The 27,528-nt window shown below is 41.2% G+C and overlaps 2 protein-coding genes across 2 annotated transcripts in view; one reads left to right on the top strand and one right to left on the bottom strand.

Annotated features, from left to right (window-relative positions):
• ca16b (carbonic anhydrase XVI b) overlaps positions 1–23,121 on the top strand; it is an 82,228-nt gene extending 59,107 nt beyond the window's left edge. Inside the window, exons 8-29 of the mRNA XM_085923433.1 lie at positions 302–494; positions 3,877–4,061; positions 6,009–6,117; positions 7,021–7,070; positions 7,159–7,894; positions 8,747–8,885; positions 11,281–11,372; positions 12,959–13,050; positions 14,944–15,040; positions 15,183–15,265; positions 15,342–15,476; positions 16,182–16,316; positions 16,406–16,578; positions 16,686–16,821; positions 17,408–17,554; positions 18,445–18,538; positions 18,871–18,947; positions 19,058–19,186; positions 19,630–19,776; positions 19,862–20,004; positions 20,197–20,332; positions 21,712–23,121. Of these exons, the coding sequence (XP_085779559.1) occupies positions 302–494; positions 3,877–4,061; positions 6,009–6,117; positions 7,021–7,070; positions 7,159–7,894; positions 8,747–8,885; positions 11,281–11,372; positions 12,959–13,050; positions 14,944–15,040; positions 15,183–15,265; positions 15,342–15,476; positions 16,182–16,316; positions 16,406–16,578; positions 16,686–16,821; positions 17,408–17,554; positions 18,445–18,538; positions 18,871–18,947; positions 19,058–19,186; positions 19,630–19,776; positions 19,862–20,004; positions 20,197–20,332; positions 21,712–21,852 (3,369 nt within the window). The 3' untranslated portion in view covers positions 21,853–23,121. The remainder of the gene's footprint in view (positions 1–301; positions 495–3,876; positions 4,062–6,008; positions 6,118–7,020; positions 7,071–7,158; positions 7,895–8,746; positions 8,886–11,280; positions 11,373–12,958; positions 13,051–14,943; positions 15,041–15,182; positions 15,266–15,341; positions 15,477–16,181; positions 16,317–16,405; positions 16,579–16,685; positions 16,822–17,407; positions 17,555–18,444; positions 18,539–18,870; positions 18,948–19,057; positions 19,187–19,629; positions 19,777–19,861; positions 20,005–20,196; positions 20,333–21,711) is intronic.
• Positions 23,122–23,770: 649 nt separating this feature from the next.
• Positions 23,771–27,528, bottom strand: part of cadpsb (Ca2+-dependent activator protein for secretion b) — a 49,918-nt gene continuing 46,160 nt past the window's right edge. The window contains exons 29-30 of the mRNA XM_085923434.1: positions 25,068–25,172; positions 23,771–24,994 (exon numbers count right to left, since the gene is read on the bottom strand). Of these exons, the coding sequence (XP_085779560.1) occupies positions 24,818–24,994; positions 25,068–25,172 (282 nt within the window). The 3' untranslated portion in view covers positions 23,771–24,817. The remainder of the gene's footprint in view (positions 24,995–25,067; positions 25,173–27,528) is intronic.

The raw sequence follows: 27,528 nt of genomic DNA, 5'->3' as shown, positions 1-27,528 counted from the left end.
ATTCACCTCTGCAAGCATGCATCGGGCGCATCGATTCCACACTATCTGTGTGGTGTAGCCATAATTGCATGTGCTAACAGATTAGTCATGCCAATCAATGGTTGCAAATTTACCCTATTGAGAAGTTACAACTCCATAGGTGGTCATGATAATTATTAAGGCGTGTGGCTGCTGAGGGTGTGAATGTTTCAGGCCAGTGCTCCAGATATGAATAGTCAACTAATGATGAGCGACTACAATTGCATCTTCTTCAGGCACACGAGGGGGAAAAAAAACCTCTTTATTCTTCCCCTCCTTGCAGCTGGAGGCCTTCTACTCCATATTTACGACTGAGCAACAGGATCACGTCAAGTCTGTGGAGTATCTGAGGAACAACTTCCGTCCCCTGCAGGACCTTGATAACAGGAAAGTGTTCAAGTCTGCAGTGAGGGATGCCTGGCAGAAAGATTTGACTGACATTCACGGGAGCAGTCATAGCACTGAGGCGTCGAGAGGTGAGCTACCATCTACTACTGTACACCGGCTGTCATCGGCTGTGTCTATGCTACCATTTGTTATTTACAGTATTTTGACTTTAAACTAAAGATGCCCAGTTGACTACATTTGAGCCACTGTGGAAAAGCCTGATGATAGGTGTTGATTTTTTTGTTGGTGAATCTCCCCTGTTTACATTTTGCAGATGTCTGCAAAAGGCGAACATCCACGAGAGACCATATAAACAAAAACATGTACTGTGCAGTTTGTAATTAACTGTATTTTATACTGATTTTATACTAATAGACTAAGTCAAGAAAATATTGTTTTACCTCCCATAAGCTTTAAATGGAATTAAAATTAGGGTTGTAACTAACGATCATTTCAATGATCGATTAATATGTGGATTTTTTTGATAATTGATTAATGAATCTTATTTATAATCTGGTTAGGGTAATGTTAAATCTAACAAGGTCTTCAAACAGTTAAGTGAATATCAAACCTAATAAGCAATTCATTTGGTAATCGATTAGTTGTCGATTAATTAACTGTTGCGCCTCAAATTAAAACACGCTATAAACATGTAAATATATTTAAACAGAAAAAAGATTGAACTTTTCATAAAATACTATTCAGATAAAGTACATGCGTTTGCATTAGATAGCTGTGAGTCAATTACGATTACGATTTCAAATACGATTAATCAGCGGTCAGTTTCACACAATGCTGCTTTTATATATAATACAAAGATAAGCAAATCAAAATAACCCAAGATCAAAATTGGTGTCTGTCGATCATGATACTCATTATCTTGAATTACTGAAAACATTAAAAGGTTATCCTAATGGGCCATTTTTTAACGTTCGTTTTTGGCATGTCCTATAATAGCAAGGTAAACATGGGCGTAATTGATCAAATTCAGAAGGGATCTCATCTATTCAATGTGTCGCTGCCATTTCAGCACAATTACAGCCCTGCCTGGCCCACCTAAATGGAACAACAAGGCCATATTTAACATCGTTAATTACACGTGTGTGTGTACCTTGCATTAATGTGTCACAATGACTGCTGTGTGCCTCCGTACATGAAGAAAAAATGTTTCAGAAGAATTCAGTTTGCAATTTATTGTGTTGCAGAGGATCTTTGTTCTCAGTTGTCCTTGAAATACTACCCACATTAGCTACTGTAGCAAATTTTATTTTATGTTCTTGTAGTTGTTGACAATCATTGTAACCACGCTAAAATCTAGCAGAATCGAGAATAATCAACTCAGCTATGCATTTATAACAAGTTGGCTGACAATATGGGACTTAACTATTAAATTGTGTTTTAATTTCATGCACCTTTTGTGGGTTTTAATCATAATTTATAAGACTTATTAAAAAGCTTGTCAGCAAACCATAGGAGTGAAATCGATCTGTAGTATATCACTTCTTTGTTATAGTAAAAACTATTGACGGTGCAAAATATGATTACTTCCAATCAATAATGGGCTGTGTGTGATGTTTCATACATCCAGACTGTATATCACAGACGTTAATAATATCAAGCACGGGACTGGGGTGGGGCCATGGTGATGGTGTTATTTTCCGTATTTCTCCCAGAAGTCTTTTTATTTCCATATTTCTGTCGTGGGTACTGACTGTGCGCTACGATCGGACTCATTTCCAGCTCTGGCTTTACATTCAGTGACTCCACTGTCACTTTAAAAGTCATTTTAGTTCTACCAGTTGCCCCTTTGTTCACCCTTTTGGCTTGTGTAAGGCTCCCATCCCCGAAGCCCACTTTCTTCTGATTGGGCATCGCCTGAAAGCCTTCAGGGGGAGACTTTCTGTTATTTTGTGAGCATGCATTCCCCGAGGCAGTGTTGTTTATCACGCAGTATATATTTTCTGTACAATCATCTCCCTCCTGGTATTCCCTATGCATTTGTAAATCATTTATTTTTTTTACATCTAACGGGTGGAAAAAAAAAGAAGCATCCGACTTGAGCGTGGCACACGATGGAGATTAATGAGAAAGACTGTAAAGTGGTGTTGTCCGAGAAGATTGATTGGGAACGGTCGTGATGAAGTTGGAGTTCTCTATTGAGGCCAATCAGCCATCATCGTTAATATGTGGCACAGCTAAAATAGAGGCGTACAAATTAAGTTGTGAAATTGCTTTTGTGGTGTTTGGTCAGTGTGCAGAATGAATGTGGTGGACTAGCGTGCTTTCGTTCAGTACCAAAATCAGAAACCAGCCCCCCCACAGCCACCCACCCTCCATTACCGCCTTTCCAGGAGCTCCGGCTGACTCATTTTTCTGGCTATCTTACTCAGATTTTCTTTGTCTTTTTGGCTGCTATAAAAAAAACGCATATTGCGAGTCAACAATGTGGCTTTTTTATCACTAGCAGTGACAGCTGTCAAGGTTTTGTGTGTGTGTTTATCTGAACTCGGTATTGTTCTGTTGACAATGCATGGGAGGCAGGGCAAACCTTGGCGAAATTGCTTCAAATTTTAAAGCCAAGAATGCTGTTCAAGTTGCATTTCATAGGGTTATGAAAAAGTGTCATTAGAGCCTAATAATTTGACCAAAGATAAAATGGATATTCCATACTCTGAAATTACAATCAAAATGTATGTCTTGAAAAATTCTGCAGCATATAGGCTAAATAATGAATGTAATCCCAGAAAGCCTAGGACTTCAAAACAAGATGAGATCTTCTTCTTTCATTAAACATTAAGCTTCTGACACCCAACATCCGACAGGTTCAAATACAATTCGCACACTGTCACACTTTATCAACACTGCCAGAATTTTCCCCATGTGCTTTTTCCCCCAGAGTCACTCTGTGTGTGTGTGTGTGTGTGTGTGTGTGTGTGTGTGTGTGTGTGTGTGTGTGTGTGTGTGTGTGTGTGTGTGTGTGTGTGTGTGTGTGTGTGTGTGTGTGTGTGTGTGTGTGTGTGTGTGTGTGTGTGTGTGTGTGTGTGTGTGTGTGTGTGTGCATATGTATATACTGTATACTATATACTGCTTATCATAGTTCACTTACTGTGTAAATTATTGTGACAATCTCAATTTGTCACAAATCCTGTGTGCACATGATTAGTTGACATTGTTTCTTGATTGCTGTTGCACCATTGTATTTGGGAAAAAATCTCCAGATTGTCAAAGGGGCTGCCGACTGTTTTAGTGTCCACGGCGCAGCCTCTACTGCCACCTTGAGGTTTGCGGTGCAAGTTCCCCCTCCCCGACCTGAATCCTGTAAAGAGTATCGAGTATTTCTCATGGTAACAATGGAAGTGTGTTGCTAGTGCCTCTAAAAGAGAGCTCCAATTATTTGGTTACATGTGTTCAATAATTATGATCAAGCCTTTCATCTGTACTGAGATGTTGAAAGCTTTCATTATCATGCAGTGTGCAGCAGCGCCCCAGTGAGCATGAAGATCCAACCGCTGAACCAGACGGCCCTGATGGTGAGCTGGGAACGCCCCCTGACCGTGTACCACCCGCCCATCACTAGCTACATGGTGTCCTACAGCTGGGTGAAGCGCGATGTCGCTGATGAAGAGACCTTCACCAAGACGGGAGATCAAAGCATGGTGAGCGCCCTTAGATAACACGCCACTGACATCTCTACACAAGAGAACAAGTCATCTCGATGGATTTTTGCAACATGGATGTTACTAACAGGATCAGTCAGTGTGAATGTAAGAGGTGACAGGTTATGAAAACCCCTGTATGTAGCCGGTGGTTGATATCAAAGCCCAGAGCGCCTCCCATCCTGTCACTCGAGTTTGGGTGAGGAGACACACAGGCCTGTCACATTCCCTGACAGATTTATCCATAATGCATGTCTGTGTCCACCTAGGGTCTCCCTTTTAGGATCATATATTACATTTCCATCGGTCGTGTTTAACATTTAGACTGGTAGGTACATTGACAAGTAACCTGGACAATGAAACAAAAAAAACGAGATAGATATTCAAGATGGATTTTTCTCGATATCAACTTCTGGGGTGATTATTTTTTTGATAAGATGACAGAAAGTTTCTTTGGGATTGTTTTAGTCTATTGGTCCAAGGTGTTGGACATGATGGCATGTCTGCAGCGCAATCAATGTTTTTTTTTGGGCGTTTGTTTTGATTAGAGAGGTAATGAGGATGAAGGTTGATATATTAGTCAAATTAAAGCAATAAAAGCACAGTCCAAATTGTCTTGATTAATATTTGATGATATCAAAAGTCTACAAGCCCAACTTCAAATGCCAAGTTTAGACCAAGACAGATCTTTACAACATGTCTTCCACAGCTTGAGTGAAAATTGTCAAATTAGCAAAATCCAACTACTCACGTTCCATCTGTCTTGTTTAAGTACAATGTCTCGGCTTGAAGTCTAACTTCCAAGCCTCCAGTTGAGCTTTTGGCTCCAGTCATCATGTTCACTCTTAACTTCAGCTTGTTCTTTCGTCTTTCCAACATTCAACGTCTCTACAGAAATCTATCCTGCAGGGCTTCTACCTACAGGCATGTTCTTCCACACACTAAATATTCCGCTCCTGGCTCACATCGTCTTGTGTTTGTGGGAATCCAACAACCAGCTGCGCCTTCCTTTAAAGCCCGCTGACCCAACCTCCCCACCAGCCTCAATTTGAGTGCACCACTGCTTTTTTACACACAAAACAATGAAGATTTTTTTTTTATTTATTTTTTTACTTTACTTTACTTGCCCACTAGTTTAGAAGCCCACGATCTTCTCTCTGGTGGCTGTTGCCCCACCAATTGCAGAAAACAAGAAGCTTCAAGTGCAAACACACTGGGTGTAGGAAACATTTTGTTTCTAGCGTTACAAGAGAATCTTTGTTCATATTGGAACTTGTGTGAAATGTATATCATCAAACTTTTTTTTTTTAGGTTGAGAAAACACATGGGACACTAGTTTTTTGAGAGAGAGAAAATACAGAACACATTGTGATGAATACTTAGAAAAACTGTCCTCATTTTGAGGAGAACTGTTTTTTGATATGAAGACAATTTCTTTTTTTTAAAAACTTATATTGAACTTTCTCTGTTGCTTTGCCTGCAGAACAACCTCTGCGTTGTCTGTTTTTTTTTTTTTAAAGGATTTCAGTAGATTGTCTCGTCGCTTTCATTCGCTCTAATTAATTTTATGTGATTGTACATTTATAGCACAGACACTTAATTCAGCTGTCAGCGTCGTCGCACGCCATTAATGCTGTCACTTTACTGAGAGCGGTTTCTCAACTTCCCCCTTAGCTGTCAGTCCTTCTTATTATACGCTCTTAATATCCATTTCAAGTCCCACTTTCTATATCCGTACACCTTTTATCTGAATTGTCTTTTGTGAAATACAAGCAGCTGCCTTTTTAAAGTGCCACCCGTCTGTTGAGTTGAAGACGCAAGTCATACTAATTGAGCGTATACACAATGTGGAGCTGTGAAAGTATTGATGCTCAGTCGGCGTTCCAATTTGATCATTAGCTTTAAATGTGCGTTTGTTTGTTTGTTTGTTTGTATGTTTTCTTGCAGAAAGCAGTTATCACTAATGTATCCCCAGACGTCCTGTACCTATTCCGGGTACAGGCGGTATGTCAACATGACCTGCGCAGTGACTTCAGCCAAACGTTACTCTTCAGAGGTACGCTAATCCCCCCCTGCTGAATCGCACTTGCAGTTCACAAATTCACAGATTTGGGTTTGCCAGAAAATGCTGTCAATGATCTGTCTGAATAGAGAAAGAGTATGGCAATAAAGAAAATATGTTGACGTGGTTATATTTCTTTCTGCAGAATAAAATCCTCTGATCGCCATTTTTTTAAAAATGATATTGAATGCATATGGGATCGGAGTTCAAAATATATTCACGATTTAACCTTGGGATGTTCCAATCTGAGCTTTATGGTGCTGCTTCACATTTATTCACTACACTTTTATCAATTGATTTTTGAGTTACAATTATTCTAGCAATCGTTTTATCTGTCGTTTATTTTTTCAATTGATTAATGAATGAGATTAACTAAAAAAAAAAAAATCATTCTATCCAAATTGCCATTTCTCTTTCATACAAAAACACATCATTATTTCAGATTGACAGTACAGAAAACGCACTGTAAATTATGATTCAGTGACTGGTTTGGTCTGTAGCATTTCAGAAAATAAGGAAAAATAATGATGTATGCATGTTTTGTTTGGATTGCCCGTGCCATGTTGAGGAAAGGGGGAGGGGACGCTACACTGCACACAGACTGCTTTCTCGGTGGCTTCAGGCTAATGTATGAGCTGCGGGTGATCGGTAATGAAAGGCAGTCATCGGCATGCCGATCACTTTTTCATGAAAATTGGTCGATCGTAGTTGGTAGCCAATCATACGAGCTCCTCTAGTTTAGGCTATTATTCTAAGCAATTATCGACAATTGTGGGGGGGTCAATTTCTTTTCTCCATTTGCAGTATTGATTATGTATGTATGTGTATTTGATGAATACCATCATTACAGTATGCATGTCATTTTGACTTTTTTTTTTTGCCTCCCTTGTATTCCAGCGAACACCACAAGAATATTTGAAGGTTCCCGGATTGTGAAGACCGGTATGGTAAGTTGACCAGTAGATTGCAGCGCAAAGGATTTACGGACTGCCATTTCAAGCTTTGAGGTGACCTCATATAATCTGCCTCTTTCAGCCGACAGTATCTCCAGTGTCATCAGCTGACATGGCTCCCATCAGCTCCGGTTCCTCAACATGGACATCTTCTGGCATCCACTTCTCCATTGTCTCCATGGCAACAGGACTGGGCCCCTCCTCCAGTGGCAGTCAGGCCACGGTAGCTTCTGTGGTTACGAGCACCTTCCTGGCAGGCTTGGGTGTCAGCGGTGGGGTCATCTCTTCTTTGCCCAGTTCTGTTTGGCCAACGCAGATACCTAAAGCCACCCAGAGCCCACCTCACTCATCCACCCCAGCCGCAAAGCCCAGCACGGAGCAAGTGGTGCCCCAGGTCGCGGAGACCGACTCTCCCCCTGAGGAAAAGCAGGCTACGTCCAAGGGTGAGGAAGAGGAAGACGAGGAAGGGGACGGAGAGGGAGAGCAGGAGGACAGAGGTGCAGAAAAGAAGAAAAAGAACAAGACGACACCCACCTATGAGAAAACGCAAGGCAACAGCACGGCGGCCAAAGAGACCGTCCTCCCCACCCCTGCGTCCACAGCCAAAGAGAAGGCCACACCTCAAGGCAGCACGGCGCCTGCAAGCACGGTGGTCAGCCATCTGACCCCCCCACAGGAAAACCTCACAAACATCAACGCAGTCACCACTCAGGAGCCGCGAAATGACAGCGCCGAAATGCAGATTCCGCAGAGCTCCACTCTCTCACCAAAGATCAGCAGTGATGGGAAGCGTCTTTGGCCGTTCTCCATCCACACCGGTGAGGCTCTCATCAGATGAGATTTTGTTTGGTGGTTTCACAAGCTGCTTTAGCAAAACTAACTATAAATTGATTCAAGGACCAATTCAGTCAAAGACTAAGCTCTGATGTAGGCTTTTGTATCTGAACAACACAGAAACCCGAGGGCAGGTGCCTGCGAGAGGTGTTGTGCCTCAAGGTTTTCCCCTTTGTGGCTGTTTTTTTTTTTTAAATAGTTGTCTTCAAGAGGAAGCTGATTTAGATCTTTTTATTTTATTTTTAGCTTAGGGCGCTGTAGGTAGCATGTTGTCTAGCTGTACAAATGAATTTTGCGTATTGCCACTGGAATTTTTCTACTCTGTGGAAAAAAAATGTCGAATCAAGAGCAAGAAGTGTATAGTTAGGATAATGTGTGAGAATGGAGTCCTAATATCCGAAGGAATAAAAATTCAGTATTTTACAAAAAATTAAATTCTATTGTCACTAGAAACTACATTATTAAGAATAGTTTTTGTATTCAGATGTTTTTTCGCTCGCTTTTTGCTCACCACCATTTGCCCACCTGCACTCCCTGTTTTATCGATTTTTATTTTATTTTTTTTTTTTTTATTTTTTTTTTATAAACCTCTTTGTTCCACACTGCTTTCAGTTGGTCTTTTTTTTTTCTTTCAATTCTTCCCGAACGACTGGAACAGTGCAACAAATAACACTCACCTCATTAATCCCAATACATTTTAATTCATTATCTGTCGCAAAAGTCAGCATTTGCAAATGAGTCAGTTTTCAATTGGTTGACCTTGAGAAATAAAATTCATCAAATTGTAATGCAATTTTGCATCAAAATATTGAATTTGCATTTGTCTCTTGTCCCAGAAAGGACCACCTTGTCCAACGTGACCCGAACGCCTCACCCCGGCATGGGCAGGATGGTGTGGATTGTCCCTTTGGTAGTCGTGTCTGCTCTGACCCTTCTCTGCCTCATCATGTTGCTCATCGTGATGGTCTACTGGAGGTAAGACTTGCACAAATTGTGTACATGACAATGACAAGTCTGAACAAAAATGGTGGTTGCGCTGCAGGAATAATAGGCTTGTCGCCTTCACGGGGGTCAACTATTTTTTTTTTTGCTCTCATCATTTATGGGTCACACCTCGAGCACTTTGTGTCGAAACATTTTTTTTCTACCATCACTGCTTTAATTTCCGTGATGATTCCTTTGTGTGCTTTCTCGCTGCACAATGAAGACCATCACCGTGCGAGGCTTGAGGCGGGAGACCTGAAGGCCCCGCCGTACCAACAGCAGCCCCAGCTGTGTTTTCATCTGCTCGGCTAATTTCCAGCCAAGCAAGTGAAGTTCCAGTAATTACCCAGGCCAAGCCACTAGCACATGTGGGATAGTTAATGAGTTACAAATGGCACTACTGGCTATTTCCTCAGCTGCTCTCATGCAAATTTATTTATTCCCCTCAAGATTCTGCATTATTATTTTATCTGTTGTATTTTAATTAGGTATTCTCATAATTATTCTATTGATTAATCTGGTAATCAAAATTACTTTTTGCCCAATTAAAGAATTGTAATGAATATGTAGAGGAGAAAGTTCTCGGCGGATTTGAATAGATTTGTCAGCTTCCTTTTTTGTTTTTTTAATGCGGTGCACAGGTCATGGGTTTTATTTTTTTTTTATAGTGTGTTTACTCTTTGGGCTTGTATAATAGAAAATGAGATGATTTAATTAAACAAAAAAAACACCTCAGAAACTCTGTATTTAAATGCAAAAACCAAGCATGCGGTAATCATTTCCGCTTTCCACTGTGAAGCTTTGAATTTCACAATTTCATGAATATATATAGGAATAGATTGAATGCATTGAAAAAATATAAGTTCTGGAAAGAAGTTATCCTTCACTGTGTAGTTCTACTTTACCTGATATCACTTGAAGTGAGAGGATGAAGCTAAATGACCTCCCCGTTGAAAGTTTTGTTTCCAAAGTGGTCACAGATTTTGGCAGCAGAAGACTTTGAGGAATGCTCCAAGATACGGCCGGGCTGACCATCCCAGCAGTTGTTATGACAACTCTCACAGTTCAGACAGTGTCAGATCCCAGGGGGGGAGTGGCCATGATGAAAGATGAAATCAAACCATACTCTTTCCGTTTGCTCCGATCCCTGCTCGTTAGCTTTTTGCGTTCTTTAAGAACAAAATCGGCTATTCTTCAAATTCACACATGATCGTGATCAGCACAATGTCTGTGGGAGTATTTATCTGGTGTGTTTGCTCCTCCTCGCTTGTCAAAGTCAAGGTCACGAGCAGAACTCCAATAGACTTAATTGCAACACACATCTGGATGCCTCTGAGGCCTGAGCTGTTTGTTGAAAGCTCACAGATGTTTGAGGCCGGAACAAATCCCGCACGGCGCTTTTGCAACTGCCATCCTTTTTCGGAAAAGCCACGTTCATCTCGGGTTGTATTCCCTCAAAGCGAGATGTTGAGGAGGACGCGCGGACCTCACCGCTTAGTTAGCCGCAACACATCTGCGCCCACGGGAAGATTGATTGGAATTTGGAGGCTGTGACGCAAGCCGGGAAAGGGGCCCTCCTCAACCCCTCCCCTCACTATTCCATCCCTTCATCCCTCTCTTCCCATACCTTTGTGAATTCAAGGCAGTCCTTTTGTTTTGGTTGTGTGTCCATCCTAAAGAATGACTAGCGTCTGCAACCTTCTCTGCAAGTACAGGTAGGATCACACCTGGAATAATTTTTTTAGTGGCAATGACACTGAGATTGTCTCTTGGTATGTTTAGTCATTAGTCAGCACTTTTTATGTCAATGAGAGAGACTCCATGCTGGCTGATGAGGACTTGTAAAACTCTACGTTGGCAAGTGTGTCTTTTAAGGGCCTCCATAAATTCTAATTGTTCCCCCCCTCCCTGCACCATCCACTCATTTCTATCCATTGTGCAGGACATTTTGAATGCATGCGCAATTCATTGTAGAAGATTAATTTGGTGACGCTGCAAATATAATTAACACATTTATCATTTTTTACGAGATGCTTTGGAAAATTGGATGTATGTTAGCTAAATGGATGAGCTTGCAGACTCTTAATATTAAATAACTTTTTTGCAGCATGGCTGTTTTCAATATTGTTCTTCAATATGCTCCTATTATGTTGCTTTCAAAGCAGAGCGGATGTTTTTTTTTTTGAGTGCGGCACATTTTGTCCCTGAGCGGAGGGTGTTTGTTTGAGATGACACCTCTGAACTGTTTACGTCACCTGTGGTCTGTTTGGCAAAATGGATGTGTCATGTTGGACGTGGTGTCTTTTTTTGCATCATCCAAGGCAATATTTGAATGCTTGTCTTTTTGATGGCGGCTCACTCCACATTTTTTCTTTTGTCCCTGCAGGAGGTTTTTCCAGACAGCTCACTTCTATGTGGAGGAAAGCAGCTCACCTCGGGTGGTGGCCAATGAGAGCATCCCCTTCATCCCAATACCAGGTAAACACTCGGCAGCAAATTGTACTATTTCAACACCATCGACCTTTGCTTGTTTTCTCACTTTGTTTATTTTATATACTCCAATGAGTCATCCTGTTTAAATTGCATTATTTAATGGGAAAACTAATTCAAAATAAAGCAGCTAATTCCAGAGGTATTCCGAAAATCACCATAAACATTTCTCAAATGGCTCTGTCTCTGCTTCTTTGATGTGCATATTTGCACAATTTAAGTTCATTTACATGTGAAATGACTCCGGGAGTCCCTTTGCAGCTGAGTATGAGGGCTGGCTTTTTTTTTTTTTTTTTTTTCCTTCTTCTTCCCCCCCTGCTTTCTTTTAATGTTCTCGGCAACCGAGCACTGGCTGGCTGCTAGTTGATATCAGGCTTAAGTTTCTCAGTCACAAAGCTCTGTGACATTTGAAGACGGCGATATCGTAGTCACAAAGCACAGCTGATGTCGCCGTCGACTGTGCATTAAAATTCCACTTTCATTGCTTGTCGCCTCCTTTCTCCCTTTTATTTGCGTTGTAGTGTTCCCACAGCATATATTGTCAGAATGACTGAACAGACGACGGAATAGAGTCCACCTAGTTCAAGGAAAGGGAAACTCGTAGAGCTGTGACTTAAACAAACCTGTAAAATTTATAAGTATTTAAATGTTAAATATTATGCTGATGAAGCTTTTATATGCTTTCGAGATCTAATTAGTTCATTCGAGGTTCTTTCACACATTCAACCGTGTTGAATAGACATATTAACTGTCCAATAGGCTGAAGGACATTGTGATAAATGGATGGATTAGCAAAGATGAATCCGTTTTTACTGTGTGACCAGGTCGGCCTTTTTTGGGTCCCAGGTGCAATGGTGTGTTCGTTTAAACATTAGCCGGCATCACACGCCATGACAGCTGGGGCCCCGGGCTCTATTGTCCCTGTGCGGCTGGCTGCTCCAACAGCCGTATCAAAGATCCCTCGTGTGTGACCTCAAGATGATAGGGCTCCACGGAGACAGATGCTTCCACCATAAATGCTGAAAATAACACATCTGTGGCACCAGTTACAGCACTTCTTCCCTGTTTTATACCCCGTTGACTGTTTTCAATTGTCGTTATCTGTAAAGAAAATTTAAGGACCTTGGGGAGTGGATTAGATAATTAGATAAAAGACTGACGACTGTGTAGTAGTGAACTGTGGAGATACAACATTCAATTCTTTTTCAAGATTTTGGTTATTTGGATTTGTAAGGCATGGATAAAATAAAACCCAGTGATGCTCTTGGGCTTTTTTTTGAGTTGCCTCATTTGTACACTTATGGGTGCAGTTGCCTCGTAGACTAAGCCTAAACTCTGCCCACAGCGTCTGAAGTCTGAGATAACGTCTTGGTTTGTGATTTTCAAGGCTGATCTCATGCTTTATTTTTTTTTACTCAGAGAATTTTGTGGGCTTGTTAACATCCCTCTTTTTTGTGGCGTGTCAAGATATTTTTAGTTTTGCTTCACAGAGACTTTAAATGATGTGTGGGATTTAAATGTGACTTAATTTAAACAAATTTAATGTTCTTTCTGTGTTTTGCGCTCACTTATAGATGATATGGAGGCCATTCCTGTCAAGCAGTTTGTCAAACACATCATGGAGCTCTACAAAAACAACCTGCAAGGTTTCTCTGAGGAGTTTGAGGTAAGTCTTTAAGATTATTAATATACGTAATTTCTCACAATATCAAGTTGAATCTTGACCGTGTAGAACTTTTCATTTTTTTATTGTTCATTTATTTCAAAAATCCATCATTAATTTTAGTAATACACACAAAAAAAATACATCGACGTTCTTTTTTTCTCATAATTTTAGATCTGGTAATTGCTGAATGGTCCATGAGTCAGTCAACCCAGGCACTCCAATTCTTTCATAATAGCGCACCACCAAGCGTCTTTCTTCCAGAGAATTCCGTGTACAATCGGCAATTATTAAAGAGGAACAAAATCCCCAAATTTTAAAAACAAAAATACCTTACGTTTTTGTGGCCACATTAAGAAAACATGAGACCCGTGATTAATATTGAATTTATGGAATCCGAATTCAACAGAATAATTCATCATCGTAAGGCGGCACCATGCTAGGAAAATCATTTTCAGCTGCAGACTGGAAGTGACATTGCAGCACAAGTGGCACTCAACGGTTGGAATTGTCTCGGCTGAGAGATTGTTGAGAGTGATGGATTTCAACTTTTGATCATGCATCACCATGGTTGGGATGGAAAATTGTTGTAATTCAACTGCTTAATGTGAAACAGATCCACAAAAAAAAATCTACAATGTATGTTCGTAACTTTGTAAGTAGGACAAGAGAAAGAATTCTATTGCCCCGTTTAGAATGGACAGAATATGACAATTTGTGTTAAAAAAAAATGGAAGTGTGGAAATCATATTGACAAATCTAAAAATGGAAAACCTTCAAAGAAATTTGACTTCAGATCATCCCGTCACTATTGATTACTTATGATCACTATCTGTTTCTCAGCTGTGTTGAAATTCTCTTTTGAAGCACTCAATAAGCACTAGAACAAAACTACTCATGCAAACTTGACAGGCTTTTCTTTTGGTTGCATCAACCAATAAATGTGTTATCGCTTCCAAAAATCGAACATGTCTTCTCACAGTTGACTCACAGTTGCGTTGCACAAATGTACCAAAAAGTCTGAATATGGCCCCACTGGAGCTTTCAGTACAGCTCTAACAAAACCAAGCAAGCATCAGAGCATTCAGCCCAAACCGAGGATTGCACTCCCCCACCCGCGGACTATTCAGCATGGTGCCATGTCCCCTTCAACTTTGCTCCTTTTGGACAGTTATTTTGGCGAAAGAAACACAGGCAGATTTAGAGTTAATTAGGGTGAAAGCAGGTTAAAAAAAAAAAAAAAAACACGAAAGCTTGGCTCCTGAAGGCTGCACTTTAATTGGGTCGTTTGGCGTCCGGCTCATACGCTCATTTGTCATGTAAATACAACACGGGAAAGGAGAAGGAGAGAAAGAAGGTTGTTTAAGTTCAAGCACTAATAGCGTTGGCCGTGCTGATACATGAACCAAATCTCTGCTTGATTTTTATTTGGCACTGATTTGTTGGATTGAGGAACCTGACTTTTTTTTTCCCTTAACGAGTGACTTGATGTTGTGTATGTTTTGAACCAGTGGAGGCGTGATGAGTTTGAATACTTTGCAGCATCCAGCAGAGAGCACTATTAATTAAAGCCCAACTACTAACTAGAAATTGAAGCGTGGGTACAGGAAATTAGTGAAGTTCACCACAGGACCATTTTAAAGTGATGTTTGGTCTAAATTTTGCTCTTGGTGGAAAATGAATAGGATGGCAAAAATAGTCCACATGTCTGGATGCTTTTACATAATGACATGCTCATATTTGCCTATTTTGTCTCGCATTGAAAATAATAAAAGATGATGATTTTTTTATATGCAATCATTTTTTATGCAATAAAGCAAATGACACAGTTTAGTTAAATGCAATAGAAAATGATTCAATCCTGCGTTTTGTTTTTTTCTTGCTTTCCCACCCCAGGAGGTCCAGCGTTCCACGGCCGACTTGAAAATCACTGCGGAACACTCCAATCATCCTGACAACAAGCACAAAAACAGATACATCAACATTGTAGCTTGTGAGTCTGCTGTGAAATGGGATTAGAGAGAATGTCTACTGCGGAGGAATCCTCTTCTGTTTTCCTAACCTACATTCTTACCTTTAACAATAATTTGTTCAAATATATCGATCATCCCCCCCCCCCCCCCCCTCTTCCGCAGATGACCATAGCCGGGTGAAATTACGAGCACTGGCCGGGAAAGACGCCAAACATTCCGATTACATCAACGCCAACTACGTGGACGTGAGTTGAAACACTTCGTGTTACGCTTAAGTTGTCTGAACATCACCATCATTGTGAATCGTGTGATTTGCGTCAGGGCTATAACCGGCCCAGAGCATACATCGCTGCCCAGGGTCCACTAAAGTCCACCTTTGAAGATTTCTGGAGGATGGTGTGGGAACAGAACACTGGAATCATTGTCATGATCACAAACCTCGTGGAGAAAGGACGGGTGGGCCACCATGCATACGTCGTTAAAACCATCACACTGGCAAAACTCAAATCCAAGCAACCTCATGCTTGATATTGCTCAGAATTGATTCAATTTTTTTTTTTTTTTATTCAAGTTAAAGCTGACAAAAAACAATCCAAATCTTGTTTGGTATTGGTAGAAATGAATCAAATCTCTGTAAAGGCAAGAAAAAAAGCCTGAATCAGAAGCAAAACATTGTTGCAGTGAATCCACATCTGTTTTCAAGTTCATAATTTGCAAAATAAACTTTTCCAGCTTTGGCTGTATCTCATGGCATTTTGATGCCAATGTTTACGTTAGATGAGTAGCTTTATTTAGAGTAAAATAGCTTGCTTTCCTGCCATGTTGGTGCCAAGAAACTTGGCCGAGAAGCTTTATTTAGGCTAAAGTTTTATGTATTATGTTTTATGTCGTCATAACTTGTTATGGAGATGTTATGATTCGTTATGAGTAGGTTTATCTTAAAATAAAAAATACCATAATGCTTTATGTGTAAGCTGTAGAAACACTCTAGTTTTATGAGACATTCATGTGCTATTGTTAGGCTAGCTGGACATCATTTTTTAAGAAAGCAAAAAAAAAATTCAGATATTTTTCGGGGGGAACCTAAAACCAGTTTTTGCAGTGTAGGTCAAAGTATGTTTCCATCAGGAATGTTGACATGTCAATTGCTGTGTTTTACAGAGAAAATGTGACCAGTACTGGCCAACAGAGAACAGCGAGCAATACGGAAACATCGTTGTGACGCTGAAAAGCACCAAAGTGCACGCCTGCTACACTTTGCGCCGATTTCTCATACGGAACACAAAAGTCAAAAAGGTCCATTTTTAAAATTGTTAATTATCAGATCGACGATACAATACAGTGTTCTAATTCGCGGTCGATTTGTTTTTTTTTTTCTCCCTCAGGGTCAAAAGGGGAACCCAAAGGGGAAGCTCAACGAGCGTATCATTATCCAATACCACTACACTCAGTGGCCTGACATGGGCGTGCCAGAGTACACCCTCCCCGTCCTCACCTTCATCAACCGCTCATCAGCGGCCCGCACTGCAGACATGGGCCCGGTCCTGGTGCACTGCAGGTACCATCCATTACTTAAATGAACATTAATTATGAGCATTAGACGCTGGAAATGTGCTGACGGGCCTTAGCGGCGGCCGTGCTCATACTGCTTTGTGCTGGCCTCAGTGCAGGGGTTGGCCGCACAGGAACGTACATTGTCATTGACAGCATGCTGCAACAAATCAAGGACAAAAGCACAGTCAGCATCCTGGACTTTCTTAAACATATCCGCACACAGCGCAACTACCTGGTCCAGACTGAGGTAAGACCCCCAGCAAACACGTTTAAAAGGTCTTCCGTGGTTTCAAATGCTTCGGGAGAGCTTGAACACGACTTTGATCACACTTTGAGCTGACTCGTCTTATTTTATATGAGTGGAGGGATGACTTTCTTATTTTGCATTTTGAGAAGTCAGTTTAAAATAATTTATTTGATTTTTTTTTTCTCTCCACAAGGCGCCCTCATTTTCTACTAAGTGGCCTAAAGGGTTTTAATAAATTATCCCCCCACACATTTTCATCAACACTGGCATACTTAAACGTTGATGCAAGGCAGGATGAAGACAAAATTGTCACACTTGTGTCAAAATGTCAGCCAAAAGCAGACTCATCAGAGTAGGCGTGTAGTTCTAATCTTCTAGTGTGCAATTTCCCGTGCATACTGTAACCTCAATTTCACCTTTCACTATCAAGTAGTTATTTGTAGTGAAGCCGATGTTTTTCTGCCAGATCCAACCAGCGACCTCCGCCACCATCAAAAAAAATGTCTTTCTTGTTTGAACATTTTCTATAAACTCTTCATTTACATTCATGAACATTTTGATTGTTGTATTGTGTGCTCAACATCAGGAGCAGTACGTGTTCATTCACGATGCTCTGATGGAGGCCATTTTCAGCCGAGAGACAGAAGTGCCCGCCTGGCAGCTGCACGGCTACGTCAACAGCATCCTCACACCAAATTCGGTCGGCCGCACCCGTCTGGAGAAGCAGTTCAGGGTGAGTTTATAACCTTGCGCTATTGTCACATGATCCCTATTGGCATCTTTTGGAAAGGAGGCGGTCTCTTGATCGGAAGCTTGTTAAAACCGTGTACGGGAACAGCAGTAATCCCATTTTATCCGCCGGGGGGATAGAGATCACGTCCTGCCGCGTGAGAGTGAATAACCGCGAGTGCAGTACAGTGCAGTTGTTGATGGTCTGCTCAAATTGTTTTGTGAGAGTTCCAACTGTAAATATGCCAAAAACTATCAGCCAACATAGCATCATAGTTCACCCCATCTTATAATAAATGTACTCTTAGAAACAGATTTCTTATAGATGATTTGATATGGCGGGAAAAATGCATTTCTGAATTGTTCCTTTCATGACCCAGTCTAATTAATGAATGTTTGTTTCCTATTTGATTGGAATATGGCGCCATCTTGTGGCATTTTGGGCTGCGATAGAAAGAACACGCAAACATGATTTTTCTCTCATCCAGTAGTCAGAATTTGCCCATAAACACCTTGAAACTAGCCTAAAATTACGAAGATTTTTTTTCCGCAAACATGATTTTTAACTATTAAGAAAAAATTAAGTGGCAATGATCAAACCATTAAAGAGAACAAACAAATCAAAAACAAAGAAACAATTACTTATTTCCCAATTAGATTGACGCCGAGGTTATGCGGCATCCCATAATAGATTGTTCTGACCGAGATTGCACTTTACCCGGAGGCAGGGTTCTCTGTTGTTGTCTGTTGCTGCACTTGCTCTGGAGGAAGCATGTCTCATGTCTAGTATACTAATTAAAAAAAAAAGAAAAGAAGCCAGTGTGGGTTTTCACAGTCTCTGTGTTTGATTGATTCTAACACCATGCGATTGACTTTTCACTTCTCCGTCACCAGCTGCTGACTCAATGCAACACTCGATTTGTGGAGTGTTTCAGTGCTCACAAAGACTGCAACAAGGAAAAGAACCGCAACTCCTCCGTGGTTCCATGTGAGTGTCTCGTCCGATCTTGCGATGCTTGTTAATATGTAAAGCAAAAAACGGTCTCGCATGAATAAACAACAAGGTGGCATTTCCTCATCTAGCCGATGCCAGTATCTCAGCTGTACATTATTAAAGACAATTCATGGTCCAAAATTAGAATCTATCTCCATAATCCCATAAGTTAATCGCTCGATGCATTCGTGGCGCCCGGCTAGAGGAAATGGAGGTTGTTGTTGCTATAGCAACAGTGAGGAATGGTAATGAACGGCGTGTGCTATCAGCCAGTGTGATTACAGTGCTCCGGGTTTTGACTCGAGTGTGCGTTTCTGCTTCCACAGCCGAGCGAGCGAGGGTGGGACTCACCACTTTGCCTGGCATGAAAGGAACCGATTATATTAATGCGTCCTACATAATGGTACGGCCTCGTCAGCCCCGCCCACGGCATTTATTCGTCGGCTGTCCAAATGAACGGTGCACTCCTATGAGCTTTAAAAAAAAAAAAATGGTGCCCTTTTCTCTCCGCAGGGTTACTACCGGAGTAACGAGTTCATCATTACCCAGCATCCTTTGCCCCACACCACCACTGACTTTTGGAGGATGATTTGGGACCATAATGCACAAATTATTGTTATGTTGCCTGATAACCAGGGCTTGGTAAGCAGTGTGTAAACATAGTTTTGTCAAGTTTTGGAATGTTTTGAAAGAAACCTCCCAATGATAACAGATTCCAATTTATTATACACCGATAAATTCACATCCAAACAATAACTCAGACACCCTGCAAGCAAAAACTGTTAAAAGACGCACATTTAATAGATGCAAGCTGCTATCAAATCGGGAGGCCTGTGTTGAAATATGAAGATGTTTTTGATTAAAATTGCTTGGAAATGAAAAACTGTGACCCCGTAATGCTGACAATTTTCAGTAAGCTATAAAATATTTTGAAACTTTAGTAAAACAAAAACTCATCCTGTTTTCCCCAATCCAGATGTTCTTTCTCTGATAAGACAAAAATAATAATAATAATAATAAATTTTTTTAAGCCTATCGGTAAGTTCAGTTTTTTTTTGTGTGTGTGTGTGCTCCATTCTGTGCAGGCTGAGGATGAGTTTGTTTACTGGCCAAGTCGCGAAGAGGCCATGAACTGCATCGCCTTCACCGTCACGCTCATAAGTAAGGACAGACTGTGCCTCTCCAATGAGGAGCAGATCATCATCCACGACTTCATCTTGGAAGCCACGCAGGTACCCGCGTTGTCCATCTGCTTTCAAATCACGTCCCGCCTCCTCGCATGCACGTAACTTTACATTTTTTTTACGTCTCCACCAGGACGACTACGTTCTGGAGGTGAGACACTTCCAGTGCCCCAAGTGGCCCAATCCTGACGCTCCTCTCAGCAGCGCCTTTGAGCTCATCAGGGTCATCAAGGAGGAGGCCATGACTCGAGATGGCCCCACAATTGTGCACGATGAGTATGTCTTTTTTTTTTTTTTGTTAACTTCCACCAAGGTTATTTTCTACCAAATGACTTTTTCTTAAGTATCGCTTTTCAGGTACTTTATCCAAGACAGCTTCTTACCGCACCATTTCAAACATCACTTTCCACCCCCGGGTGGATTTGTCTCCTGCAGCTGCATGCGATTGATTGTTCCGCCTTCTCACAGGTACGGCGCGGTGTCAGCGGGGACGCTGTGCGCTCTCACCACGCTGTCACAGCAGTTGGAGAACGAAGGCGTCGTCGACATCTATCAGGTGGCCAAGATGATCAATCTCATGAGGCCGGGAGTCTTTACAGATATTGTAAGTAGACTGTGGGATTGGAATAATACTTTTAATGAGTTCAAAAGACTATTTAGTGAAGCTAATTGGGTTTTAATGTCATTTGCTACAGTAATCACCAGCCTATTCACAGTTGACTAATTGTGAATTTGCCTATTTCTGTTCTGCTCCCATTTCTTCTTCGACTTTCTTAGGGCACATAGTTTTGGTGCATTACCGCATTCTTCATTAGCATAATATAAAAGATGTGGCCACCGGCGGTACATTTTCTTCTTCCATTTTCTTATGGCAGTTGGCACATCGTTTTGGTGCATTACCGCCACCTTCTGGCCACCAGCCAAGAAAGTCAACACAATTAGGCTCAAGTTTTAATTTTACTCGTGTAAATAACAGAACCAGTCAAACTATAGAAGAGCGGAATTTATACGTACGGCATGCTTCTTGCATCCCACAAGGACTCGTACTCTATGTGGATGATAGTTTTAATGAATACACTTAAGTTCTGCTCTTGGTCAATTTTTGCCCACCAGAGGGCAATCAAACATTTAGTTGTGCTTCACCCACCTCTACACACCATTTCATGTCTGTTGCATGTGTGTGTGTGTGTGTGTGTGTGTGTGTGTGTGTGTGTGTGTGTGTGTGTGTGTGTGTGTGTGTGTGTGTGTGTGTGTGTGTGTGTGTGTGTGTGTGTGTGTGTGTGTGTGTGTGTGTGTGTGTGTGTGTGTGTGTGTGTGTGTGTGTGTGTGTGTGTGTGTGTGTGTGTGTGTGTGTGTGTGTGTGTGTGTGTGTGTGTGTGTGTGTGTGTGTGTGTGTGTGTGTGTGTGTGTGTGTGTGTGTGTGTGTGTGTGTGTGTGTGTGTGTGTGTGTGTGTGTGTGTGTGTGTGTGTGTGTGTGTGTGTGTGTGTGTGTGTGTGTGTGTGTGTGTGTGTGTGTGTGTGTGTGTGTGTGTGTGTGTGTGTGTGTGTGTGTGTGTGTGTGTGTGTGTGTGTGTGTGTGTGTGTGTGTGTGTGTGTGTGTGTGTGTGTGTGTGTGTGTGTGTGTGTGTGTGTGTGTGTGTGTGTGTGTGTGTGTGTGTGTGTGTGTGTGTGTGTGTGTGTGTGTGTGTGTGTGTGTGTGTGTGTGTGTGTGTGTGTGTGTGTGTGTGTGTGTGTGTGTGTGTGTGTGTGTGTGTGTGTGTGTGTGTGTGTGTGTGTGTGTGTGTGTGTGTGTGTGTGTGTGTGTGTGTGTGTGTGTGTGTGTGTGTGTGTGTGTGTGTGTGTGTGTGTGTGTGTGTGTGTGTGTGTGTGTGTGTGTGTGTGTGTGTGTGTGTGTGTGTGTGTGTGTGTGTGTGTGTGTGTGTGTGTGTGTGTGTGTGTGTGTGTGTGTGTGTGTGTGTGTGTGTGTACATATGCATTGTGCAGGATCAGTACCAGTACCTTTACAAAGCCATGCTGAGCCTGGCGGCTAGCGGAGAATGCGGCCCCATGCACACGGACATTAACGGGGTGGCGGTGATGGCGGACCAATGCGACCCTGCCGAGAGCATGGAGTCGCTTGTTTAAGGAGCAGCGTCCAGGCACTTCATTTCTACAAGAACTTCTTCTCCTTCTCCCCCCTGAGAGGCCTTTTTTGCCAGACTATTGATTAAATAATTGAAAAAAAAAACTTACTATTACTTTTTATACTGACAAACATTTTGGGATATTTATGTTTTTGCTCCCCCCCTTTTTTTTTTTTTTTAATCATTTCTCATCTTCAAATCCCGCTGAGTTTGTATCCCGTTAACGTGTGGAAGAAATGAAAGGAAAAAAAACAAACAAACAAGCAGCTCATGTTCACTTTGCACTCAACTATCAGTGTTACTGCCCAACTTTACCCAAGGACGTCGCATGTTCAACTCAGACCCGAGCGCACCGCTGAAATGTCAAAGCGACGAATGAGGACATCCCGACGTCCTTTTTTGCAAGCTGTGGGTCATCAAACTTTGAGACCGCAGGTCACATGACTCCTCGTGTGCCGACACTTCCCCATCCACATCAATAGCTCATGTAAACAAAACAAAATGGCTTCTTTTGCTCGTCATGGCATCCAATGTGAACATTTATTGCTTTTTACAGGGATTTATATTGTTATACTGTTTTGTAATATATATCTCTATATATTATATCCTTAATAGCCAATCACTCTTTGCCTATTTGTGGACTGGCTGTTTTAGTGCTGTGGGTTTGGATCATGTTCGCACAGCTTTGCCAAATGTTATTATTGTGAAACATTTCAACAAAGGGACGCTGATCAGCCAAAAACTAACAAAAAAAAAGTAAAAAAAAAAAAGTTTCAATTGTCAAAGTGCAGATACATTTCCTCGACTATATGCAGATTAATATACAAAATAAAAGGTTGTTAAGAAATGCATGAGGATTGTGAAGCTGTTGTACTTTTTACTGGTTTGAGGTCGGCGCTCAAATTTTGTTTTTTAATCTATTTCCCTGTGAATTGTGTTTTGTCTCCAGTGGAAATAAAACAGTTTTTTTTGCCACTTGAGTCAACAGGTAACCTCAGCAGTGGCTATATTGCGAAAGGACCTCTACTGTCTCGCAACCCTTTTAGAATGATGAAGACATTCAGCACTCTTTCTATCCATCACCTTTCTCTGCTTGTTTTTTTATTTTAGTTGCACATCGATTGAATGTCTTAATGGATGAGTTATGTTGATCGATAATGATTTTTCGCTTTGGCACTTTTTTGGTTCTGTTGATCACTATTGTTGGTTTACCTTGTCTACTGTGACTAAGCCTTCTTAAATATATGAAACATTAAATGGCCCACACTTTAGCTGCTTTCTGGCTTTTTTCTATTTTTTTTTTTCAACCAAAAAAACCACTGTTTCTTTGGACCAGACATATTCTTTTACTAATTTTAATATTCCAAATTGTTCTCTCTTTTTTTGTAGATTTATGAAGTAAAAACTTGATTTGTTATGTACAGTTTGATCAAATTTAACTAAGCAACAATTACTCTTCACATTCCTAATTGCATTTCTTTATTTATATTTTATTGACCTGTTTGCTAAAGGAGATCATATGTTAAAGTAAGTCAATAGATGTAAAACACACAAAAATTGCTGTAACCTCTGTCATATATACATGGTCATTTTTTTTCTCTAAAAAAAAAAAAAAAATACCTTACATCACCTAAAGAATATGAAGACAAACCTATGTATCAAGCAGAAGTCATCAGCAAAGTCATGCAGCAGTACTTTGTTCATCAGTGGTTAGCAATGGTATAACGTTATTAAAAAGAATTAAGAGGCTTGTATTTTAAAAGTGTTCTTACATTTAATGCACATATTTACTCGAATGTGTATGCATATTGTACGGCTCTCGCAGATTACATTTTATTTTATTTATATTTGGCGTTCATGGCTCTCTCTACCAAAAATGCATTTATCAAATAAGCAGGCGTAGGTGACACATGTACAGTAATTTTTATTCATAGGCCACAGCTCTTGCATATTACAACCGTTGGCGTTCAGAAGGCAAAAGAAAAGACAAAAGAAAAAGCAAGAATGAATCCACCAGCTAAATGACACGGGAAAGTGGAGCGATAGAGAGAAAAAAAGTGTTTGGGAAAGGGTTGGAACCCACAAGCATGCAGCGATGGCTCAGAATGCAATGTACAGCATTTTATATTTATATATATATTTATATCATATATACAGAACAACAGTGAGACCCAAGCCAGACATCTCATTCCACACAGATACACAACAAAGACAGACCGTTTTTTTTTTTGTCATTCATAAAAAAAATTTAAATCAGTTTTACGCTTTTCTCTGTAAAAGTGCAACTCAATTAATATAGAACCTGTTTTCTTTTTTTTTTCTCGTTGAATGTGGAAATAAAAATAGAATTTCCCGAGTTATCAAAATGGAGCGAGAATGGAGAGTATTGCATCTCTAGAATCCCCTCGTGCTGAGGCTGAAGGTCGAAGGTCAAAGCGTATCTAAGACGGGCCGTCAACAAAAAACAGAGGATTCTCCTCACTCTCGGAGCAAGTTCACTTGAAAACAGACAAAGAAAAGGCTCCACACGCGCACACACACACACACACACACACGCACACTCATTGTTACGACAATGTACCATGAATGAATGGAGAGTACGACAAAGAAGCGCCATTTACGTACATAGTTTGCATTGGACAGGGGGGACACACACTATTTAATCTCACTCAAATGCTTCTCCATATTGCTTAGTAACACAGAAATGAATTTAGAAATGAATCGGTGCGATCTTTATTATGACACAGCTAAACTGCCAATCAATGGTTATTTTTTTTATTGTGTTTCCTCAATATAAGCACTATTTTTTTTTCTCATTATTATTAGTTTATAGTTCCTTCATAGGCATTTCGAGCTGACAACGAGGTCCTAGAGTGGCTATCTGAGTTGGTACATGCATCGGTTAACCAGGCTAAAGTCAAAAGTGTGATTAGGAGGGCAGGGAGGGGGTTTGGGTGCGTGCCCCTCTAGTCGTCCTCCTCGTCCTCTTCGTCGCTGTCCTTCATGGAGATGCCCTGCATGCCTCCTTCCCTCACCGAGGCCGTGGCCTCCTCCAAAGTCAGCCTGTTGCGCACCGTATCGTACATCTTGCTGTTCAGGGTCGAGTCCAGTACGCCCTGCAGGCGGAAGTCACGGTACTTTTTCTGCCGGAGTGGGGTCACAAAGGTTAGTATGAAACAAACGCACAGTGCATATTTGGCCCGCGGCCCGAGTCACCTTGGTGATCCTGATGAGGATCTTCAGCTGGTAAACGTGTAGCTGCTGGTCCATACGCTCGGTGAGCCAGGTGCCCAGCAGGTTCATGGTGGCAGTGTACCATTGCTGAAAGAAATAAACACAACACTCTCCAGCAAGAACACACACACATCGCACATGTGCACAGGAGGCCAGGAAAAACATCGCCAGTCAGCTGGTTAGTTTGAAACCCTAACCCTAGTTTGAAGCCCTAACCCTAGCTTTAAACCCCACTTTAAAACATTGACCCCTTTTATGAAACCCTAGTTTGAAACCCTAACCCTAGTTTGAAACGCTAAAACTAACTTTAAACCCTAATTTGAAACATTAACCCTAGTATGAAATCTTTGTTTGAGACCCCAACCCTAGTTTGAAACCCTAACTTTAAACCCTACTTTGAAACCCTAATTTCAAACACTAGTTTGAAACCCTAACCCTAGCTTTAAATGCTAGTTTGAAACCCCAACCCTAGTTTTAAATTCTACCTTGAAACACTAACCCTAGTTTTAAACCCTACTTTAGACTCTAACCCTAGTTTTAAACCCTACTTTGAAAGCCTAACCCTAGTATGTGTCAGGGTCCGGGAGGTTATTCTCTTATCCATAGGGGGCAGCCGTGAGCAGAGTGGCAGGGGACCCACGGTTGTGGCTGATCCCCACAGGTGTGGCAGATCAGGCTTGTTAGGAGAAGGCTTTTAAGGAGCGTGCTGCCAGCGGCTCGTCGCCTGAGTGTCTCCCTATGAGATCTCTATGGCCGTGCCTCTAGCAACTAACCAAGTCGACCCTACTCGTTCACGCTGCGTGTCCTGAGTCTCCGGTCTGCCTGTTCGATCTTTGCCTTGTTTTCCATGAACTCTGACTCTTTGTTGTTCCGTTCCAGCTCTTGGATCCCCATCCACGGACCTCCGAACGGCTCCACACTGCTCAGACCAAACTGCTCACGCTCCACCATCACAGCTCAAATTCCGTACCCCTGGCTCAGACCCCGAGCGCTATTGCTTCCTCACTCCTTTCATTAAAAACTCTACATCCATCTGGGACCAACAGGTTTCTGTATGTGGGTCAAACAACTCGCTAAAACCAAGATAGTATGAAACCCAACTTTGAAACCCTAACCTTAGTTTTAAACCCTTGTTTGAAACCCTAACCCTACGTTAATGCTCCAGTCAATGTATTTCACTGGCCAAGTTTGTGTAAACACAATGCTATAATGGTGACATCAACACCTTACCTAAAATCTTCACTTTAAATTGGATTTCTGGCATCATCGAAAAATATTTTGAATACACAAGAAACAATTTAGCTTTGACCTCACCTGCGGTGAGTGTCATTCAGCAAACAAAAGAGAACTATTACCTCATAAGGTACTGGATGATTGTTTTAGTGGGAACAACGATTCCCAACAGCTGCAACAAGAAGCACTTTCTTTTGGTTTTATTACGCGCCAACGACTTCATTGAGTGTTTTTATGGCCCATAAGCACTGAAATTCAAATCATGTTTTTATGTATGAGCGCTTTTTACGTGGAGCAACATCTCAACAAGTCCTTCTTGAGGTGCTGTAAGGCAACGTTCGAGAAGTGGAAGGACATTGATACTGAATTTGATCCTTCAACCGCGGAGAAGCATTTTCCCCTTTGCATTCTAGTGAGTGAGGACCACCCACAACATCGGCCACTGCTATAGTTGCTGCTGTTCAAAATTTGAATCACAAGATAATGGTCAATCGGAAAATACCATGTTGTATCGTATTGACAAAAACGTTTTTCAGGTATGAAGTAAAATGCAGGCGGTCGCCGCCAGACAACCTCATTGGTACCGTTTCCATCCTCAGAAAAAAAACTTGACATCAAATTAACTATTACATTCATTTGTTCATTCATTCGTTCATTCATTCTTTTCTCTAATTGTCCAGTTTGGTCATGCTCATCCGTATCGCTCGGTGCACGGCGGGCCCAACACAAATGCAGTCATAAGCAAATTGGGCCTTTAGATCAGGGGTGTCAAACTCGTTTTTTTCACAGGCCGCATTGTAGTCATAGCTTCTTTCGGAGGGCCATTATGACTGTCAACCCAAATAAATGTATGAGCACCTCATATTATATACAGGAAAAGCTACAAAACAAACTGACAAATAACTCGTTTTCAAATCAGACGAGTAAAAACTGGTCAAATATTAGAATATATATATATATATATATATATATATATATATATATATAATATATATATATATATTAAAAGTGACGACAATTTTCATTTCTAGTAATGACACAAATTTGATGCACAATTTGTCTTCGCGGGCCACATAAAATGATGTGGTGGGCCGTATCTGGCCTCCAGGCCTTGAGTTTGACACCTGTGCTTTAGATGAATTCAAAATGATGCTTACTTGGCATTCCTGACTTCAGGAGATATCTAAGAATTAATTGTGCAAAGTGGTCC

This window comes from Syngnathus leptorhynchus, chromosome 11 (assembly GCF_054491065.1).
Source record: "Syngnathus leptorhynchus isolate UIUO chromosome 11, UIUO_Slep, whole genome shotgun sequence".
NCBI lineage: Eukaryota > Metazoa > Chordata > Actinopteri > Syngnathiformes > Syngnathidae > Syngnathus > Syngnathus leptorhynchus.
This window is presented reverse-complemented; position numbering and strand designations above follow the sequence as displayed.